The sequence below is a fragment of the Mirounga leonina genome, unplaced genomic scaffold (assembly GCF_011800145.1).
Source record: "Mirounga leonina isolate KUSES-001 unplaced genomic scaffold, KU_Mleo_1.0 Mir_199, whole genome shotgun sequence".
Lineage (NCBI taxonomy): Eukaryota > Metazoa > Chordata > Mammalia > Carnivora > Phocidae > Mirounga > Mirounga leonina.
Window position 1 is genome coordinate 2,518,957 of NW_023270498.1, and position 14,912 is coordinate 2,533,868.

The following is a 14,912-nucleotide window of genomic DNA, read 5'->3' on the forward strand; positions in this document are numbered from 1 at the left end:
GCATATCTGTGCATGTGGGCGTGTCCATGTACCTAGGTGGGCGTGTCTGTGTTCGTGGGTGGGCGTGGCATGGTCCACTTAACCAAATAGCCCACCGCTGGGGTCCTCATCCTTCTGCCTCCAAGTTTCTGGGTGACACTGACAGGTTGCTCTTCTCTGGTTCTGTTTGCTTGTCTGGAAAACTAGATAACGCTCCAAAGGTTGCTCATACCTGAAGTTTTCTGGTTTATGGAGTCAGGGCTTGAGTAGCAAGGAACGTAGTCAAAAAGGAAGGCTTCTGATGTGAGTGCAAGATTTAATGAGACTTGAGGGCGCCTGGGTGGCTCAGTTGGTTGAGCGACTGCCTTTGGCTCAGGTCATGATCCTGAAGTCCCAGGATCGAGTCCCATGTCGGGCTCCCTGCTCGGTGGGGAGTCTGCTTCTCCCTCTGACCCTTTCCCCTCTCATGCTCTCTCTCACTCTCTCCCTCTCCAATAAATAAATAAAATCTTAAAAAAAAAAGAATTAATGAGTTTTTGAAACAAATGAGTATTCCTGAGTTAATAGTTGATTGAAAGCAGGTACATTGAAAATTTGGAGCTCAGGTTAGGAGGTTTTATCAATCTGCCAATGGTTGTGTTGTCCCTCCATAGTTAATGCATGAATTCATTTAGATATTAAACAACCGGGTAGCGAGCGAACACGAGAGTTGGGTTCTGTGCCAGGATCTGGAGACCCTGCCCACCACTGTGTGCCGGGCCCAGATGGCCGTGTTAGGAACAGTGGCATGGTGGCAAAATTGGGGTTTGTCACAGGTGCATCCTGGGGGTGTGCTCGGGAGCCCAGCCCAGCTGAGTGCAGAACAAGAGTAAAGGAAGTCCCCCTGAGGGAAGAGAGGACACGCCTGCAGTGCGGGGGGTTGGCAGGGGGCTAGGCATTGCAGGAGACACCATACTTCCCTCTTCTGAAAAAAACAGGTGTGATGAATTTACTGCCTTAGAAAAGTTAATGAACTTAAATTATTTCCTTTTTATTTTATTTCTTAAGTAGGCTCCATGCCCAGTGTGGAGCCCAGTGTGGGGCTTAAACTCACGACCCTGAGATCAAGATCTGAGCGGGTCCCTTAACTGACTGAGCCAGCCTGGTGCCCCAAGTTAATGATATTTAAAAATAAATGTCACTGCTTTAAGTCATTTTTCAAGGAATTAAAACATACCTCTGTATGTTTTACAAACCTCCTTTTTGTAACTCTGTAGGTAAAGAATTCGATCACTTTACTTCATGCATCCTTTTAAAATCACTGGCGAGGGGCACCTGACGGGCTCTGTCGGAAGAGTGTGCCTCTCTTGATCTCGGGGTTGTGAGTTCGAGTCCCACATTGGGTGTGGAGATTACATTAAAAAAATAAAATTAAAAAGAAAAAATTGCCAGCGAGGTCATCCATTTCTCTGCCTTAGAACCAGCACCTGGAGCCTGGGGCAAAAAGGAGCATTTGAAAGTAATTTGTAGCAATTTCTGGGAATGTTTGTCCAGTCAGGCTCTTGATTTCATTCCTTAACTTTTTTAAAGTAACCGTTTTCTTGTTCCAAAAGCAATTTATGTCTACTGTAGAAATATTAGGAAATACAAAGAAGCCAGGAAAAAAAATCTACCCATAACCTCATCATCACAGACCGCCTGGGGTTACTTTTTCAGATGGATTTGCATGGCTCATGTGAGCGTGGGTACATATATTTTCAGAAAAATGATCACACTGTTTATATTATTTTGCAAACAGCTCATAAATGGATTCTAGGGGTGCCTGCATAGCACAGCTGGTTAAGTGCCCGACTCTTGGTTTCGGCTCAGGTCATGATCTCAAGGTCGTGGAATTGAGCCCCGCATGGGGCTCCATGCTCAGCGGGGAATCTGCTTGGGATTCTCTCTCTCTCCCTCTGCCTCTGCCCCTCCTGGTCGTGCTGCCTCTCTCTCTTTCTCTAAAAATAAAATAAATGCATCTTAAAAAAAAAAGAAATGGATTCTGTTGCAAAGATTCTTCATTTCCTTCAGTACTGCCTGTTACAAGAGTTCTCGGTCCAGCCCCCTTCCATGTCCACCCCCTAGCACCAACCCACTTTAAACGTGTTTAACTGTTTCTTGTGGATTGTATCTTTCTATCATGGCGTGATACATTATGTATCGTTATATCTTTACATAGGAGTTATCAATCCGTTTCCTGCTGTGAGAGATGTGGCCTTGCTTCTCCCTCCCGGGCCCCATGACTCCCTTGCAGGGATGGACGTTTTCCTTATGTCCACATCATGACCAGACAAATACGGTTCGGTGCAGAGCCAGGTTACAGGTTTTAATGAAATTTCCTTTTTCACAATGTTTCCCTCTCCTAGAGTTTCTGTTCTCTTGGCTCCCCACTGCCCTCCGTGCCAGTGTGTCACCCTTCCTGACGGGGGAGTCCCTCTGTCCATGTGGGCAGACACCTGCTGGCCTGCCCTCTTGCCCTGGGCCAGGCAGGTGGGCTTCTGAGCATCACCCCCAAGCGCTCCCACGAATTACCTGCTCTGTTCTCCCAGACGGGATACCGAGTCTCCTGGGCTCGTCGTCCTCCCCATTCTTGTTTTATGATCATGTTTTGCTGGTTCACATCCAAAAATGTCAATCTGAAAAAGGATGCACGAGAGAAACATTTCCTGAGCAATTTTACTCAGTAAATTCACCTTTACATCTGAAGGGTATGTGGGAATAATCCCAATTTTACTGATACACTTTGATTTGTGTTCCTCTCTCTCTCTCCTTACTTTTATTTTTTTTGATCAGTCTTGTTGGAGGGTCCTCAATTTTATTAGTTTTTTTTTAATAAAACAAATGTTTGGCTTTAGTGATAATTTTATTTTTTATTTTATTGACTTCTGATTTTTTGTTTGTTTTGTGTTTTGTTTCTGGTTCTATCCTTTCACTGTCTCTGGTTTGTCACTTTTTTTTGGTAACTTCCTTAGAGAGATACTTAGATCTGTGATTTCCACCTTCTTTTTCTTTTCTTGTATGTACATATACATGCTTATGATCACATGCTTCCCTCTGGACATTACCTCGCTGCCTCTCACATGTTTTGATATGTTCTATTTTCATTAGCATTCAGTGAAGTGTAGCTGTTTTTGATCCTTGGGTTGTTTGGAAGTTTATAGCTTACTTTCTAAATATCGTGATTTTCCATTTATTATTTATTTTTAAGATTTTATTTATTTGTTTGTCAGAGAAAGAGAGAGGGAGAGAGAGAACAAGCAGGGGGAGCAGCAAGCAAAGGGAGAAGCAGACTCCCCACAGAGCAGGGAGCCTGATGCGGGGCTCGATCCCAGGACCCTGAGATCATGACCTGAGCCAAAGGCAGATGCTTAAGACTGAGCCACCCAGGCTCCCCCTTACTGATTTTTTTTAATGCTCATTCTTTCAGTTATTAACAGGTGTGTGTTGTAATTTCCCATTGGGGTTGTGGACTTCTCTATTTCTCCTTATGTTCTGTCAATGTAGGGTTTATATAGTTTGAGGCTGTATTTTATTTTTTATTGCTAACATGTTAGATATTTATATTTTCTTCCATTGGCTTAGTTTGGGGTTTCTGGGTGTGTCCGCTGGTAATGTCCATGGGCAAGTGGGTCCTGTTATTATGTTCTGTTTTCAGGTGAGACAGCGTTTCGTCTCTGGGGTCAGGTACAGGGGTTTGCTGGTTCGGTTCCCTGCCGAAGCGAAGCTGTAGAGAGGGCTCCGCATTGTCTGATTCTCTGGCTCAGCTTCCTGGGTGGTCGGGACTGCTTATTATATTCCACAGTAGACGGGGCTGTGAATCAGCTTCCCTGCCTGGCAGGCCATGAGGATGGGATCAGAGCCTGCACAGCTCATGGTGTGGGGACCCGAATCGGGCCAGAGTGTGCACTGAATCCCCTGCTCTGCAGATGGGAGAAGCTGTGGGCTGTGGTCTCTGCTCAGCCAGATGCAGGGCTGTGGAGTGGGCTTCCCGTGCACTCTGGTTAGGGTCCCTGGTGAGACAGCCTGGAGGCCGTGTTCAGCCATGGGCAGGTCTTCAAATTCGATTCTTGGCTTGGGCGCAGTGGGAGAAGCAGCTCTAAAGCTGCTAAAACTCTTTGTCTTTTTAGACTTTTTTCTTTTTTAATTCATTTATTTGAGAGAGAGCGAAAGCACGAGCAGGGGAAGGGGCAGAGGCAGAGGGAGAAGCAGACTCCCCTGTGAGCAGAGAGCCCAATGCGGGGCTCGATCCCAGGACGCTGGGATCACTACCAGATCCGAAGGCAGACGCTGAACCCACTGAGCCCCCCCAGGTGCCCCTTGTTTGTCTTAACTCGAGGCAACCCGCACTCACCCCAGGGTCCCTGACTGAGCGAGGCCATTGGCTTCATTCTGCAAACTGCCGGCTCTGTCTTGCCGGCTTGGGTGACGATGGGCCACCTGGCTCTGGTCACTTACCCTCTGGCCACATGGGGCCAGAAGACAGTGTCCACAGCAGGTGGGGCCATGTCCCCGCTCCCCTGCCTGGGCAGGAGCAGGACTCCCGGTTTCCCAAACACGCTCTCTGGTGGCGAAGGGCCGGGAGCTGCCTTTAGCCTTGGCTCTGAATTAGGCCCCCGTGGGTGAGCTTTAGAGCACATATTCTAAATGATGTATGCTCAGCAATATAAACACATCCTCAGTTTGCTCCCCCCGTAAAATGTCATACTCTGCAGGTATCCATCAAACACAAGAGAACAAAAAGCAGAAACACCCGAAGCCCCTCGCAATGCATGCTTTGGTCTCCTGCTTTCTAGTTGTTCTGCCTACTTTCATCCTGAGGAATTACTGAAGACCACCGGTTAGGCCTGGCTCTCTCCTCCAGAAATTCCTGCTGTTGGTGTAAGCACTTCTGTATGCTGGGTGCTGAACAGACTTTAATTCTTAGAACGACTCCGTAGGTGACATGGTTTTCGTCCCACTGCAGATGAGGACGATGAAACTTTGCAGATCAAAATCACTTTCCAATGCAAGGGGCGCCTGGGTGGCTCAGTCGGTTAAGCGTCTGACTCTTGATTTTGGCTCAGGTCATGACCTCAGAGCCGTGGGATGGAGCCCTGCGTCGGACTCCCAGGTTTGCTTATCCCTCTCCCTTTGCCTCCCCGACTGCTTCATGTGCTCTCTCTCTCAAGTAAATACGTAAAATCTTAAAAAAAAAACCAAAAAAACCACTTTCCAATGCAAAACATGAATCAGGTAGAGTTGCTCCAGGGGCAAAGCCGTGTCCTGCTGACTTCTCCGCCACCATTCCCGGGCTCCCCTGTGGCACTTACCACGTGGGGACAGTGTCACTCCTCCTGTGCCCCAAGCTGGCTAGCCCCGCCCACGTGTCTCATGCGTCTGGCTTTTGATGGCTCCCGGGGTCTGTCACTGCACGCAGGAAGCTCTGAGCTCAGCCTCCTGCCCACCGTGCTTAGAGAGCAACAGTATGAATCCCCACGAAGTGCCTTCATAGATGCTCTCCCACCTTTACAGTGACATTTCACGGCGTAAAAGACGTCTCCAGAGCGCGGTGCGTGGATCCTTCTTGTGCGGCATGCCAGGGCCCATGGCGTCACAGAGTAGACTTGGTGCATCGCCCGAAAGCATCACTTTTGCTTCAACATTTGCAGGAAAATGAGACATATTTTATACGAAAACAAAAGGAAGAGGCTAGAATATTAATATTTTCCTGAAAACAAACAAACAAACATTCATTTCAGAAAATTTTCTTCCTGTATGGGCTTTTCTGGGATCCTGTCTTCTCCCTGCATACATCCCTCGGCCGCCCTCCATCGTCCTGTGCTAGGAGTCCATGGGTGGGAACGCCTGAGAAGCGCTACATGGCTCTGCTCAGCTGAGCTGTCACCAGGGTGACTCTGATCGGAGTCACCAGGGTGAGTGGATGAGGAAAAATGCAGAATTTCTGGCCTCAGCTCTGCCTGCATCAGCCGAACCAAGTCAGCTGTGCAGAGCCTGGTATCTGTGTCTCTACGGCAGATAAACCGGGTGCTGAGCTCTTTATCTCGGTTGGGGTGGAGGTGGTGGTTGGCGATCTGGAAGTCTGCCCACCAGGCAGAGCACCGCTCCGATCCTGTGGTATCATCTGAGCCAATATCTGATAAGCCGATATCTGTTGGGATAGGGCAGCACATTCTGTCTGTGCCTCTACTGGAGATCGATTTTCTCTAATATATTAATAACCACAGTATTAGGACACACTGATCGAGTGCTCAGCATGCCCCGGACACCATGAGTGCCGGAAGTCTTGCCAGCATTATTTTCTGTAACCTTTAGAAAAATACCACGGAGCAGATTATCATCATCCCTGTGCCATAAGGAAGAAATGTAGGGTGTCAGGGCTAAACAGACACAGCTGCCCCCAGGGAGTAGGGGGTGGGTACCCCCCGTCTGACCCGTGACCGCGAGGCCCCATACACTGCAGCCCACCAGTAGGCTTGCTGTGTCTCCGTCTCCACCGCAGAAGTGGTCTGATCTGAGAGACTCTCCTTAAACCAAACCCCCGTGGCCTCTGGTCCAGCGGAGAGGGGCCAGGCCCCGTGGAAGCAGGCTCGGTGTCTCGGCCTGGGATCCAGAAATGGCAGAGTAACAGGCCCCGCTTTGAGAAGCAGTGAGTGATGGAGGTCGAGGAGCTGCTCGGGTAGCTGGGGGATCACGCTCACGCCAACTTCTCCCTGTTGTTCGGAGTCTTACTATTTCAGCCATCTGGATGGGGTAGATGAAACAGTTCTCCTCACCACGGAAGGAGTGGAGGCCTGGCCACATTAATGGGTTTTTCTTTCTTTCTTTTTTTTTTTTTTAAGATTTTATTTATTTATTTGACAGAGAGAGACACAGCGAGAGAGGAAACACAAGCAGAGGGAGTGGGAGAGGGAGACGCGGACTCCCCGCCGAGCAGGGAGCCCAATGCGGGGCTCGATCCCAGGACCCTGGGATCATGACCTGAGCCGAAGGCAGACGCTTAACGACTGAGCCACCCAGGCGCCCCTTAATGGGTTTTTCTATGTGCCTCATGATGACAGGGACAGACCTTGACGTGGTTCCTCATTCATCACTGGCCTTTCAGAGACAGGTCGATGCTGAGCAGGCACAGCCCAGGCTTGATCTGGAAAGTAGGAAGCCAGGAGGAGAGAGAGGAGTAGGCAGACCAGCAAGAGAGGGAGGCGAGAAGGCCGAGGCAGTGCCGGGGTGCTGGGGTGCCCCGTGAATGGGCACGGGGGAAGGCCAGCTGTCATCTGGGGGGCTGGAGCATGGGGGACCTCGAGAGGTGGGTGAGGGCCGGTGGGGCGCACTGCCCCTGCACAGAGGACAGACAAGCGGGTCGGGTCATTATCTGCTCCCACACGATGGACAGCAAATGACATGGCCCACAGGCAAGAGGCTGTGTGGGGTCATGGAGGGAAAGGAATAAGTCTAGGACACTGGGAACTCCATGCATAGGGCACTTCGGAACAGGACACGGGGGGGCTCACTCTGGATTGCAGTGTATGCCTGCCAGAGTGTGGGTTCGGGAGCGCGGTGGCTAGCAGCCCTCGTCCCATGGGGTGTGGGCTTACCCTCAATGCAGCAGGTGGCTGAACACCCACGGAGGCTCCCCGGGCACCGTGGCATCACGCAGTTCCCCCAAATAACCAGTAGGGTTTGCTGCATAGTGAATAGACTTCACTCCTTTGGACCACTCAACCCATGCTGAAAAGCATGCGATAGAGTTCCGTTGTAAAGCCTGAAAATCACATATAACGGATGCTCTTTCCCAGAAGATTCTCATCAAGCTTCCATTTCTTGATGTTTCCCAGTGGCTGGTTCTGTTCAGTCTTATAGATTTGGGGTTGGGTGGGGGCTCATTTCAGCCCATCCTTTGAGGGATGCTTTTGGGGAGGATGATGTGGCCGGAAGCCGGTGTCCATCTGCTCAGGCATCGTCCCTGTGGAAGTGGGTCCTGTGGTTGAGGGAAGGGCCACTAGGGCGTTTAAGAGCTGCCCCTTTACTGTCCTATGTCTATGCAGTTTTGTGATTCGCTGTGTGTTTTTGTGTGTGTCATAGGTGTGTAAAAACATGTCAGTATGTTTCCATGTGCATTCATCCTTCTTGGTTGAGTCTTTCTGTTCTTTATGAAGTCCCAAGCAATCTAGTCTCTGGGGGTCTCCTAAGGAGCGAGGCCGGGGTGGGGGGCCAGGGTGGCCCGCCCTAGTGGACACAAGCACATTGCCCCAGCCCACGGTGGTGCCATGACATCAGCGAGCCTGGTGGGTCTGATGGCGTCTCCCTATCATCCTGAGCCCGTCTGTAATCGCTTCCCTCCCTGGCTAGGTTCTCGTGTTCTTCCCACACCACCCTACTCTGCGTTGTTTGGTTTTCCCACATCTCTCTGACCTGTGGTCCAGCTCGTCCCTGAAGCCAGAGCTCATGTACCAAGCCCTCCCCCGTGTTCTGCCCTGACGAATGTGCCCGCTTTACTCCCCGGCTCTACTTCCATTTCAAATGCTCAAACCTGGGCAGAGTGCACCAGCTTCGGACTTCCTCAGTGGCAATACTCCTTGATCCCGGATCACTGTTTCTGCAAAGTTAATGTGACCAAGTGAGCGGCTTTCACAAAATGCCTGCTGTGATGGTGAAGGCATGTTTTCTGGAATTCCTTGGTGCCAGGTTGGAACACTAATGTGTTTTTTTTGCTGGGTTCTGTGTGAGAGGCCTTCCGTGCTGCTCGGAGGCTTTCACCCGGGGATTCTTCTGTGCGTCGCCTGCCGCCCAGCATCCCTGGGCCGCAGGCTCACTGTCTGTGCTTCCACGGCTTTTCATTCCCGTGGAAGGATCAGCATCACGGGACTGCATTCAAAGAGCAGAGTTGGGGTCCCTGGCTGACTCAGTCGGTGGAGCTTGGGACTCTTGATCTCGGGGTCATGAATTCGAGCCCCACCTTGGGGCTACTTAAAACAAAACAAAACAACAACAACAACAAAAAAACAAAACAAAAAAAACCCAAACCAAAACCAAGACTCAAAAGGCAGAGTTGATACTCAGCCAATAGGTAGCACATTTTGCCTATGAACAGTGTGACTCACGAAGGGATTTTTTTTTCTCCCCGGGCTGAGATCAAGTTGTAACGTCCTGTCCCGTTTTCTGCCCTCAGGAGGAAAGCTGGACAAGATGTTTGCTCATGGGGGCGCCGGACGCGTCCGCTTCCTCGGCGGTATCTTGGTCAACCTCTCCTCCTGCGTGTTGCTGAACCGTTTCCAGGCACTGGATTCTGTCGCCAGCCTGGAGTCGAAAGCCCGTGAGCTCATGCGGCAGAACAGCTTTTTGGCCAGTAAGTGTGCCATGAGAACATACGCTCCTGTAGGCATGGGCTCCAGCGGGCTTGCCGTCTTGCGTCTTTCTCCCCAAACCTGTGTGCCAGTGCCTCCGAAAGAAAAGACGTCCTTTCCAGATAGACTGAGACCAAGCAGCAAGGCTCACCTTGCGTTGGTGAGCTGTGGCTGTCCGCGTCTCCGATCCTGGGCTCCAGGCCATTCACGGCATCTGTTTTTACTACTTCATGGTGTCGTTTCACCGCTAAATCTCACATGATAAAATTATATCTTTCCCGATTACAGTTTTGCTCTGATTCCGTCGTCACTCTGACTTTATCATAGTATCTTGACATCCTGGGGGGAGGGGAGGGGGGAAGACAACAGCCAGTTCGGCTTCCTTCATTCATGCCTGTTCGTTCAGGATACACGCGATGCGTTCTCGTGTCTTGAATGAATATCGCATTATTTTTTTTATTTGGGTGTGTATGAGTTTGTTGAGGGCTGCTGTGACACAGGACCACAGACCATGTGGCTTTGATGACAGAAATCTGTTTTCTCTTGGTTCTGGCCAGACGTCTGGGACCCAGGTGTCAACAGCGTGGGCTCTTTCTGAGGCCGTGAGGGGGACGCGCTCCAGCCTCCCCTCGGCGTGTCGACGGCTGCCTTCTCCTGGGTCTCTTACGGTGTTTGCTATGTGCATGTTGGGTCCACGTTTCCCCTGTTTGAGGACAGCAGTCCTACTGGACGAGAGCTCGCCCTAAGGACCTCCTTCTGCATTGACTACCTCTGTGAGGACACTGTCTCCAAGTGAGCTCACATTCTGATCTGCTGGGGGTTAGGACTTGCCCATGTGAACCTCGGGAGTGTCCTGTTTACCCCCAACAGGCATTGTGTCTGAAATTCAGAGAATTCATGTGCCAGAACCGAGTCCCTGTGTTCACATTTTGAATGATCGTTATATGGAACGAATGAATCATTGAACATCAAAAATTAATGATGTACTATATGTTGGCTAATCAAATTTAAGTTAAAAAAAACAAAAACAAAAACGACTGATCGATAATCCCAAAGACACCAGTTCTGTTGGAAACTGAAATCTAGCTGACCCACGTACATCCGTATGATGTGACAACTCTGGGCCCCGCCTTGCTCAGCGCAGGTGAAGAGTGACCGTCTGTCAGCATGCCCTTGACCACCCTCCCTGTGCTGTCCCTTCCGTCCCCTGACCTCCTCCCTCCACGACCACAAGCCTCCGCACACCTCCCCTGCCTCATTCTCACGGATGCATCTGTAATCCCAGAAAAGGAAAGCCTGACTGTTTGAGCAGCCTGGGGTCATTTTCCGAGTCCTAGAAAAACGCAAAAGAAATCATTTTGTTACAGATTTCTTGGTGCAGATTATTTTGTTGTAAATAATTGATGACACACAGTATGGGTTTATATACCAGTAGCTGCCCCGTGTAACCCTAAGGATCTGCGCTGCCTTGCCACTTCCCCAGGGGGGGGCTGGGCTGAGTCTCACGGCCGTCCAACTTCCCTGGACCCGCGCTGGCTCTGGGTGAGCCGCCCTCAGGGTGCGATGACCCCTGTCTTCCCTTTTCTGCCGGCAGGTGTCATATTCAACACTTCCCTGGCCGGCAGGAACCAGGCGGCCCCGTCTCAGCAGCTGCCACCCCACGTCACCTACACCATCCGGACCAGCATCTTATACAGCATGAGGACGGACTTGGTGAAAAACCCTTCCTGGAAGTTTCATCCTCAGAGCCTGCCGGCCGAAGGGTTCAAGTACAACTACATCTTTGTCCCTTTGCAAGACATGATCGAAAGAGCCATCATCTCGGTGCAGACTGGGCAGGAGGCCGGGGAGCTGGCCACGCAGACTCAGGCCATCCCATACCCATGCCACACCAGGGACCTGTGAGTAGGCATCGCACAGCCACGCCCCTGCCCGCCCACTTTATAGCGAGACGCGCTCTGCGTTTGGATCGTTGCACTGAGAATGTCTTGGATCTTCTCTGTAGTCGCTCCAGGGAGCCTTTAAGGAAGTCCATTCCCCTGTGTAACTGCTCACGGTTGACTTACTACGCCCAGGCCATCCAGACACAGGAATAATGGTTGGGATATGGGGTCATGTGGAACTTTAAATTTGACACCAGGCATCCGTAGCTTTAAAGACCCTTCGGAACGAGTTTGAACAGTATTCACGGGGCTTTTGTGAGTCCGACTCCAGATGTCACCCATGTGAGCTAGGGAAACACTTCCTCTTCAGTGCAGATCTTAAAAAGTCGGCCTACTTGCGGGGAGGAGGGCCGGGGACAGTGGCTTGGGGATGCGGGGGGCAGTCTGCGAACACGTAGGAGCTCGTTGGTGACCTGGCTGGGGATGTCCTTGCAGGAGAGAAGGGACGGGCAGTTACGGGCTAGAGCAGCTGGACCACAGCACCTGAAGGAAGAGGAGGGGCGACAGGCCAGGCGGGGCCCGCAAAGTGGAGTGCAGGGTGTGCCCAACTGGGATGTGGACCCCCGGGTGCAGTCGGGTGGTCAGCGGCCTGACAGCCATGTGGCTGAGGCGGGTGCGCTCAGCCCTGAGGGATGCTGTTCCTCAAGCATCTTGTCCCAGGCCCGGACTGGAGGCCCCAGGATGCAGGGCTGGGGAGCACAGGAGGAAAGGGCCAAAGGGGAGGTCATCAGAGGCCATCAGAGGTTATGAGAGCAGGCAACAGACACTCGTCCTTCAGTGGGACACCTGCTCTGCAGAAGCCAGGGGACCGGGGTCACGCTTTCCTGACAAGGTGTCTTGATGTCTTACCTCCTCCCTGCCTGGGCACATGCCTTCCACACGGTAGCTCAGCAGTGCGTTTTCATGAAGCAAAAGGTGGTGTCACAGGGACAACTTTCCCACAGTGCCCTGAGCACAGGTTGCCCCCCCCCCCCCAATTGTGCCCCTCTTGCGGTGTCAGAGCGTGGTGGATGGAACAGAGGGTCAGAAAGACAGAGACCAGGGTGTCATTTTAACCCAGGGACCGCCTCACTATGCGGATCATCGGTACGCCCCTTCACCTCCTTCTTTGTAAAATGAAAGCATTTCTTTCCTTTCAAAGCGACGATAGTTTTCGGCTTTGAACCTTTTCGGCCTCGGCTCTTCTGCTCCTAAATTATTTTTCTTGGCGGCAGTAACACCAAGAGCAGAATTCGAGAAAAGGGCTTTTTCTGGCAAAGGGTCAGGCGCAAAACTTCATAGCAGCCCACGTGCCGGGACGTTGCGGGGATGAATGACCCATTTCCAGATTCTCGGAGAAATTGGCTTTTTATGATGCATTCTTTTCCGTCGAACCTCGGGAAGATGGCACTCTGAAAGCCTCTGTCTAGCTGCAGAGCATGCTATTGATCTCCACCCTGGAAGGGGCGCCACGGGCGTGAGGGTAGGAGAGGCAGATTCCGTCTGGTCTGGTGCGCAAGGGAGGCTGGGGGTCGCCTCGCCCCCCTCCCACGCAGGCTGGCTCCCAGGAGGGGGTGATGGGCAGGACAGAACAGCACAGATTCCTGCAAACAGCTTCATGGCGAGCCGGAGGTGGCCCGCGTGGTCCGCTTTCCTTCCGTGCTGACCGTGGTGCTCGGCTAACGGGCTTTGGGGGAGGGGAGGGACTCGAAGATGTGCCTCTTCACCCCTTGACGGTAAGTTCTTGTGACTGAGACGCATCCAGGCCTCAGGCTGGAGTGAGCCGAGTGCCCTGGCAGGATTCCGGTATCACGGGCTTACTTTTTCTCTTTCTGTTATTGAAGTGTAGCTGAAGTACGGTGTGGAGACTTGGCAGCTCTGTACGTCACTCAGTGCTCCCCACGTTCTGTGTCACCACCGTCTGTCCCCGTCTGTCCCCGTCTACTGTTACAGTATTCGGCACTCTGCTGTGTGTTTCGTCTCCCTGACTTACTTAGTTTATAACTGGAAGTGTGTCCGTCTCTATCCCCATCACCTATTTTGCCCATCCCCCTCCGTTCTCCCCTCTGGCAACTGCCGGTTTGTTCTCTGCAGTTACAAATCTGTTTCTGTTTTGTTTTTTTTTTCTTGTTAGTGTTGTTTATTTGTCTGTTTTGGTTTTTTAAGATGCTGCATATAAGCAAAATCACGTGGTATTTGCCATTCTCTGACTTATTTTGTTGTGCAAATGGCAAGATCTCATCCTTTTTTTACGGCTGAGTACTATTCTATTGTCTATATATAGAGTATAGGAATATATAATGTATAGTATATATATACAGACCCAGGATCATAGCAGGACATTCAGCCCAGAAAGACAGAGACCAGGGTGTCATTTTAACCCAGGGACCGCCTCACTATGCGGATCATCGGTACGTCCCTTCACCTCCTTCTTTGTAAAATGAAAGCATTTCTTTCCTTTCAAAGCGACGATAGTTTTCGGCTTTGAACCTTTTCGGCCTCGGCTCTTCTGCTCCTAAATTATTTTTCTTGGCGGCAGTAACACCAAGAGCAGAATTCAAGAAAAGATCGAAACATTCCTGCCTTGAACTGTCTGAGCTGAGTGTCCTGCTATGATCCTGGCTCATGGATTCACTTTTACTCGTTCCCTCCCTGGGATACCGTGGCACGGTTTCTCAGAAGTCTTTGTTTTACTCCTTCGAAGGAGGTGAAGAAGTATTTTCCTTTTCTGAAAGAGTCAAGCCTTGGAGGCTCTCATTGCGATAGATCCTTCTTTTATCTCTAGTTTCAAAAAGTGTCCGTATCTTAAGGGCTGGGTGTATCTGCAGGAGGCTGAGACTCTGTGGAGATCCTATAAGATCCTGGTGCTTGGCCACCTGGGGGATGGTTCTGAAGCCTAGTGTCGACCGCAGAGCACACACGAGTGAGACTTTTAGTGGCTTCCTCCTTGGGGTATGAATTATATAGTCATTAATGGACTCATTTGTTCAACTATATTTATGTACTACTTGTTGGTCTCCAGACCTGGGTGAGTCAGTGAAGGGACAGGTGAAATCTTTGCTCTCAGGCCGGAGTTCAGGGAAGCAGAGTCTACACACACAACAGAGAAGCAGCTTGAATGGAATACTGGGAGGAGGTGAGAGCCAGCAGGTGTGGGATGAAGGCAGTGAGGAGCACCCAGAGGAACTATATTATTGCGGTTAAGGTCAGCCTTGCCGGGAAGGTGACATTCAATCTGTTAAACAAGAAAAATTCAACTGGGTAAATTTAAAGATCAAATGGGCTTTATTCAGGGATTCATGAATCAGGCATTAGGCATTGCCCTATTTGGCGAATACGAAGGAGCTTCCGGAGCTGTAGAAAGGGAAAGGCTTTTAAAGGCAAAAGGAGAATGTTTAAAGGAAATTATTAGCAAAGAACACATTGTTTCGGGCTAGGCTGCCCCTCCCAAGGGAACAGAAGGGGTCTCTCTGTGGCTTGCTCTTCTGCTGACCAGATAATTCCAAGATGACTGATTAAAGGTTACGTACATTCTTAGTGGTCTGGAACTTAGGCTGAGTATGACCTCTTGGTTTGCTGATGTGGGGCTCAGCACGAGTGACTCTGTTTTGGGCCTGTTGTCTCTCTTTTTTTAAAAAATTATTTATTTATT

The 14,912-nt window shown here is 50.7% G+C and overlaps 1 protein-coding gene across 1 annotated transcript in view; it reads left to right on the top strand.

Moving 5' to 3' along the window:
• Window positions 1-14,912, top strand: part of ABCA13 (ATP binding cassette subfamily A member 13) — a 372,949-nt gene that overhangs the window by 131,713 nt on the left and 226,324 nt on the right. Inside the window, exons 30-31 of the mRNA XM_035026542.1 lie at window positions 9,164-9,340; window positions 10,933-11,239. Coding sequence (XP_034882433.1) covers window positions 9,164-9,340; window positions 10,933-11,239 — 484 coding nt within the window. The remainder of the gene's footprint in view (window positions 1-9,163; window positions 9,341-10,932; window positions 11,240-14,912) is intronic.